Source organism: Chelonoidis abingdonii, chromosome 5, assembly GCF_003597395.2.
Source record: "Chelonoidis abingdonii isolate Lonesome George chromosome 5, CheloAbing_2.0, whole genome shotgun sequence".
Taxonomy (NCBI): Eukaryota; Metazoa; Chordata; order Testudines; family Testudinidae; genus Chelonoidis; species Chelonoidis abingdonii.
Window position 1 is genome coordinate 121,477,483 of NC_133773.1, and position 6,951 is coordinate 121,484,433.

The following is a 6,951-nucleotide window of genomic DNA, read 5'->3' on the forward strand; positions in this document are numbered from 1 at the left end:
AGTGAATAATTAAAAACAATTTCATTTATCAGTTCTACAATGGCAACTCTCAGAATCCCTATAGCCACCCTTTGCAATGAATAGGAAGTAATTTGCTGCTCTTTCACTGTTGCAGGCCTAATATACATTCTTTTAAGGGTTGGGCTGTTAGCCATTTACTGATTAAAAAGCTTAAATTGAATCATGCTTAATCTTGAAGGAGTGGCTGGTTTATGGTGATGTATAAATCATTGTTCAAGCTCTGCCCTACTGATAAAGCTTGAATTTTGAATTGAATTTCTTTAGAAAGGAATTTGATTTCAAGCTGCACCTAGATGATGAAAAGCGGTGCTTAAGGTGTAGATATTTGCTAACTGGCTCCACTCACTGTGTAACCATGAGATGTGACAGCTATATAAAGCACCCCAGAACCTGTTCAGTCTCTACTCTCTAAGGGAGGGCCAGAGGCTACTCACGCAAAGAAGGAAGCCAGAATCCATTAGCAAAGATGTCTGAACTGGAAACTGCAATGGGAATGATCATTGATGTCTTTGACAAGTATTCTGGGGCTGAAGGCAATAAGCAAACCCTCACCAAAGGAGAACTAAAGACCCTTCTGGAAAAAGAGCTACCCAACTTCCTCTCGGTAAAGTGATGGTTCAGTATATTTTCTCTGTCATAGACTTAAAGCAATATGGAGAGACACATTTTTGGTGCTTTGTGCAGAGAAATTTGGGCTACAGAAATCATTACTGTTAAGGGAAGTTGTGTGGGACCTTTTCTTGTGCATCATGCTGACAGTGTGGCTTTGAAAGTGAACATAGATCACAAAACTGAATGCAGTAGTCAGAATCAATACTCATTGTCAGGTTTTCTGTATTTCTTACAGGGCTGTCGGGTGGGTGGGGGAAGTGGGGCAATTTTCCCCAGGCCCCACAGGGCTCCCCACAAGAATACAGTATTCTGTGCATCCGATGAAGTGGGTATTAATCCACGAAAGCTCATGCTCCAAAACATCTGTTAGTCTATAAGGTGCCACAGAACTCTTAGCTGCTTTTACAGATCCAGACTAACATGGCTACCCCTCTGATACAGTATTCTATAGTATTGCAACATTTTTTTATAGAAGGACCTCCAAAATTGCTTTGTCCCAGGCCCCCTGAATCCTCTGGGCAGCCCTGATTTCTTATTCCTCTCTCTCGTTTTCAGGGTAATGGCATTTAAACAGAATATTTACTTCTTCAGAAGTCATCTGCTCCTGCTGTTTACTCCCCAACAGAATTTGTAATCCCATATGATGTCTCAATTAACTGATGTGAAAAAGGATTGTGATGTTAACAATTGAATATAATGACAGCAAATGGGGAGTCTCTTGGTCTAGGCATTTATACCACACTTCTTACTGTGATATCTGGGCATGTATACAAGTATGTTATTTAAGCAGCACTGGGACAGAGTAAATGAACTTGGAAGAACTGTTTGTGAAGTATCCTTCTCAATAACAAATAAAGGGAAAGAAATAAAGAAAATGTTTCAGATAACAGCATTTTTAAATAATCAGAATGTGCTCTTAAGTATTTTTCATCTATTTATGTAGCACGTTTTCACTGGCAATGTTAAAGCACTGCCACTTTTGTAGTCGTGGCACAGTGCATTCTTAAAAAAACACCTCCATGAGGGGCATAGCTATGGTCCACACTAGCGCTTTACAGCGCTGAAACTTGCAGCACTCGGGGCTGTTTTTTCATAGCCGTAAGTGCGAAAGTTGCAGCGCTGTAAAGTGTCAGTGTAGACAAGTATTCCACACTCTGCAATGTGGTATCATGTTATTTTTACCATTCTTAAAAACATTAAGTTGCAAAGGATATTTTCTAGAAAACAGTAACATTAGAGGCGGTTGGAAAAATTTTGTCAGAATGATTTTCCAATTAAAAACACCTTTTTTCACAAAACTGAAACTTCCTGTGAGAAAATTTCACTTTTGATGAAAAATTTCAATTTTCCATTGGGAATATCAGAATGACAGCTTGCCTGCTTCCCTGTTGGAAGGCTCTTGTCTGACAAATCTTTCCAGAAGGGCTGCAGAGGCTGGGTACCCTGGCTCTCTGCTCTCTGGCTATCAGCCTCCCAACACTAGCTGGAGAGAGAGAGCCCAGGCCCCCAGTCTCCCCACCTCCCCGCGGTCTTGGGTCCAGAGAGCTGGAAAACTGTCTCCCCATTTCCCTCACACCCATACCCACCCCTAGGCCAGAAAAGCTGAATGCCCCAGCTCTCTGTTTCTCAGGCAGCTGGGCTGGAAGGCTTTTGTCAATTTCACTTTCAAAGCAAAGACTTTTGTTCCAACCTAGCCACATTTTTTTTCAACTTTTTGAAATTGACAATAGCCTTTCAGCCTGGCAGCTGGAAAATTCCACTTCAGTTCCCCTGCAATGGAATTTTTTTTTTTTTAATTTCCTTCCCTAAAAAATGTCATGTCTTTTGCCTTTTTAATTAGAAAACAGAAATATTTCCACTATCGATACTATCATTTTCTGGGGAGCTCCAAATAACTTGTTTGAACTTGGTCATAGCCACCAATAATCCTTTTCTAAAATTTGTGACTTGACTTGAATTTAATTGCATTCATATATTTTTAGACTATTATACAGACTTGTTTTTATCAAACTTCATTCTGTAAAGGGAAATCAAGGCTTCACATATAGACACCTGGTTCTCACTGAGCAGTAAGGCATGCATATGTAAGGAGAGAATTTGGCCCATTAGGTCAAGATACTGCAATATGGGAGCATGCCTGTAGCTGTGGCCAGTGTCCTTGTATCATTTTGGGGATTATTAAAGTCTTGCACAAGTCTCTGCAGCATAGATGGCTAATGCACATTTTGCTGAACTAGGCTGAGTTTAATCCCTACTATGGCTTGCTTATCGCAGTATTCAGACTCAGCTTTCAGATTTAGTGGTTTGGGTTTTTTTAAAAGAAAGATTATTATTTAGCAGCAAAGGTTAGTGAAGATTAGGTTAAAAGAGAAAATACATTTTTATTTTTAAAAATTCACAAAATCTTTCTTGCAAATTAACATGTTAAAATCACCACCCATAATGTGTGTTAACTTTCCAGGATGTAAATGCAAAAGTTTAACTTCACTTCTCATTATTGGTTCTCCTTATTTACTGCACATCACTTTACTTGTACAATAACAATTTTATTTGGTTCGAAGTCATAACTTTCTTTCTTGATTGTTTCCATTTCTTTTATATCACTAAAAATTCCATAAAGCTGTTGGGCCAAATTCTGCTTTCACACAGCCTGGTGCCTCACAGGAGTTACATTTGTTTGCCTAAATGTAAAATCTGTCCCATTAATTGCCACAGCCTAGGGCCAAATGTTCAAAAAGTGGTTCTATTTTGTACACACCCAACACTGAAGTTCCAAACAACTGTGCGTGCATTCTTAGAGCACTAAGATCTGTGTGTGATGTTCAGTGATCACTCAGGGCTTCAGCTATTTGCAAGAGCTCTGCTTTATTGTGTGCATCTACATAACAAATTAAGGTGTAATTGTAGCACAGATAGGCATATCCATGGTAGCTTTAATCTAGTATGGATAATAATACTAGTGAGAATGTGGTGGCATGGACTTCAGTGCAAGCTAGCTGCCCCAGTACAACCCACCAAGGACCCTGGGTATGGACACGGGTCCACAAATAATTAATTGAACAATTTAAAATTAAATCTGTTTATGGATAATTTGAAAAAATAAAAAGGAACAAAATTTTGATCATATATTGTTCAGCCAGGACTAATCACATAACTGAATTTCTGGTGGAGTTTTTGGCATATCTCAGGTTATAATTTCTCATTTTATTTAAAAAAAAAACATTAAATCAATGAAAAATAAAATGACTATTGAACTAATTAGACTCTGACTCTTCAAACCCTTCAGATTTCAATGAAGTTAAGTATTTAAGATACACAGTAAAACTGATCAATATTTACATAATTTCATATTTATATAAAATTTAGCTTCAACAAAACCACAGTAGTTTAGTTAATTATATTTTACAGGTCTCTACTGCCATCCTCTGTTTATTATAAAAACTGCATCCTCTTAAATTCATAGTGTCCAGTTTCGGGCCCCACACTACAAGAAGGATGTGGAAAAATTGGAGAGAGTCCAGCAGAGGGCAACAAAAATGATTAGGGGGCCAGAGCACATGATTTATGAGGAGAGGCTGAGGGAACTGGGATTATTTAGTCTGCAGAAGAGAAGAATGAGGCGGGATTTGATAGCTGCTTTCAACTACCTGAAGCGGGGTTCCAAAGAAGATGGATCTAGACTATTCTCAGTGGTACCAGATGACAGAACAAGGAGTAATGGTCTCAAGTTGCAGGGGGGGGGGGCTAGGTTGGATATTAGGAAACACTATTTCACTAGGAGGGTGGTGAAGCACTGGAATGGGTTACCTAGGGAGGTGGTGGAATCTTCTTCCTTAGAGGTTTTTAAGGTCAGGCTTGGCAAAGCCCTGGCTGGGATGATTTAGTTGGAAAGTGGTCATGCTTTGAGAGCAAGTTGGACTAGATGAGCTCCTGCACTCCCTTCCAACCCTGATATTCTATGATTCTATGATTGGAACAAATCATCGCAAGGGTGCAGATTAAAACTAAATTTTATTTATTTTATTTTTTTTTAGTGAAAAATGCATAATTTGCAAAATCAAAATGTTTCATGAATTTGTGCCGATTTGGCTCCATTGTTAATTTTTAAAAAATCCGAAAAATCAAAACATTCCATTTTTTCTAAACATTTTTTCCTCAATTTTATTTTAAAAATTCAAAAACATTTTAAAATAGACAAAATTAAAATAAAACATTTCAATTTTGTTTGAACCTAACCACATTGTTTCAGACTTTTTGAAATGGCCAGCAAACCAAAGGCTCCATTATTCACCCAGCTCTACTCAAGCTTGAAGACCTGTTGTAATCCTTTAAAAAAATATCTTTAAAACATTCTCAAAATAAGTTATTTTTTTCCTGGAAATTGTCATGTTTAATTTCAGACAGAGGTGAATTGTTGTGGGCATTTTGAAACAAGTTGGTCAATTTAAATTATGATAGGCTGAAAACAAAAGGACATGGCGAGGATACCATTTTTTCATCTCATAACTCAAAATTTGCTTTACTAATGCTTCAGAGTCTGCCCTGTGTGTGCACAGCTCCTCGTGACTAACATGTTCAAGTCATTAACATCAACTGGAACACTCAAGATGACAATCCCAAAATGTTCACATGTGGGGGCTGCATACAGGTTATTCTCAATGAAGAGGCCTTATTTTAATGCTCCCACTCTTGGCCCAACAAAGCCTGTTTGTTGACCTTCTACTATATTTCAAACACTTATTTTATTAAGAGGTGTGGGGTTTTGGGGGTTTTTTTGGTGGTGGGAGCAGGCTGCGAAAGGATGTTTTTAAATTCAGGTATGAAGATTTTAGCTGGGGTTGGAGTATCTTGTTTAGCATCTTTAGCATTATGCAAGTTTGATCATTAAACATGTTTTTAAAGCAGATACAGTATATGCACCTATAGATTTGTTGATAGCTACAGCATTTATTTATTCATTCCATATACATAAATATACCTTTAAGGATAGGATTTGGGTTACAGACCTTTTAAATGTGTGTGCACACACGTATGCACACACAACTTTTATTAACCCACTGCTCCATTTGAAGCTAATGGAACTTTTGGGATTGACCTCAATGACAGGAGGATTTGGGCCCCATAGTCTTCCAAGTATTGTTCTGTTTTCTCTAACAAGATCAACAAGTTACACTACTATCCTGATTAAATTACAGAGCCTTGTATTAACATAACACAGAGTTCCAAAGTTCTGCATATCCTACAGTGAACTGGTGGAATGACTCAGCAGAAACAAAGCCCTGGGGAAGTGAGCCAGGATTTTTTTCCTAAAGGAACCTAACCAGAAATCAAAACAAGTTAACTGAAGCAAAACACAATATAATGCCTGCATCTGTAGTTTTCACTCCATGCATCTGAAGATGTGAAGTTTTTTACCCACAAAAGCTTATGCCCAAATAAATCTGTTAGTCTTTAAGGTACCACCGGACCCCTTGTTGTTTTTGTGGATAATACTAAGCAATTAATCTATAATTAGCCCCTTAATCACCTGTGGAAAGGTACAAAGAAACTGAGCTGAGGTTAACACTTTCTTCACTGGGGACCAGGTGGTGCCCCTAAACCCTACACACACTCATACTAAGCTGTTTGGATCCACACCACATCATTTCTATTGTTCAAGTAATTTACAATTTTGCTGCTGCTTTTAGGACCTCAGAATAAATTGCATGTCTCTCTATTGACTGCTTCTTTTGTCCTTTAGTCGGGGAAAGATAAGGAAGCTGTTGACAAACTCTTCAAGGGTCTGGATGAAAATGGAGATTCTGAAGTAGACTTCAATGAATTTGTCATCTTTGTGGCAGCCATGACTTGCTGCTGCCATAAATATTTTGAGCAGAAAGGACCAAAATAATGTAAAACAGCTCATAAGAAGCTGGTCTTTTGCTGTATTCCATATGCTAATATTATTGCTAGCTTTATTTACTCCATGAACTGAAATACTGTTTAATCGTACTTTGTTTACTCCCTGCCTTGCATGTTAAGTTTCTCCTCCTTCAAATAAAATGCTAGTTTTAGCATTCTTGTGGTGTATACTTATTGCTCTGTCTCTCTCGCTCGCTCTCAAAAAAAAAAAAGAAAAAAGTGGTTTATACCCCTTTGTTTTTAAAATTCTGTTTTTATTCATAATGGAGAATTTCATCCCAGAGGTCCCCTAAGGATAACAGCTGTTGGAGGTGCAGTGCACTGATTGTGCCACAATCCACTGAGCCTCAATTGATTGAGGCCTTACCCCTACAGCATTTTAGGATAAGGGCTCATCTGCACACCCAGGATGTACCA

General features: G+C 38.1%; 1 protein-coding gene across 1 annotated transcript; it reads left to right on the top strand.

Moving 5' to 3' along the window:
• The first annotated feature begins 487 nt into the window (after positions 1-487).
• On the top strand, positions 488-6,523 carry S100P (S100 calcium binding protein P). The gene is made up of 2 exons (XM_032783374.1): positions 488-625; positions 6,374-6,523. The coding sequence occupies exons 1-2, from the start codon at positions 488-490 to the stop codon at positions 6,521-6,523; spliced, it is 288 nt and encodes a 95-aa protein (XP_032639265.1).
• Positions 6,524-6,951: the final 428 nt, after the last annotated feature.

What these genes read in the sequence shown, in the direction of transcription:
- S100P (XM_032783374.1), top strand. Translation starts at nt 488, where the DNA reads ATGTCTGAACTGGAAACTGCAATGGGAATGATCATTGATGTCTTTGAC. An exon ending in AGCTACCCAACTTCCTCTCG is followed by an intron (nt 626 to 6,373) that starts GTAAAGTGATGG and finishes TTTGTCCTTTAG; the next exon opens with TCGGGGAAAGATAAGGAAGC.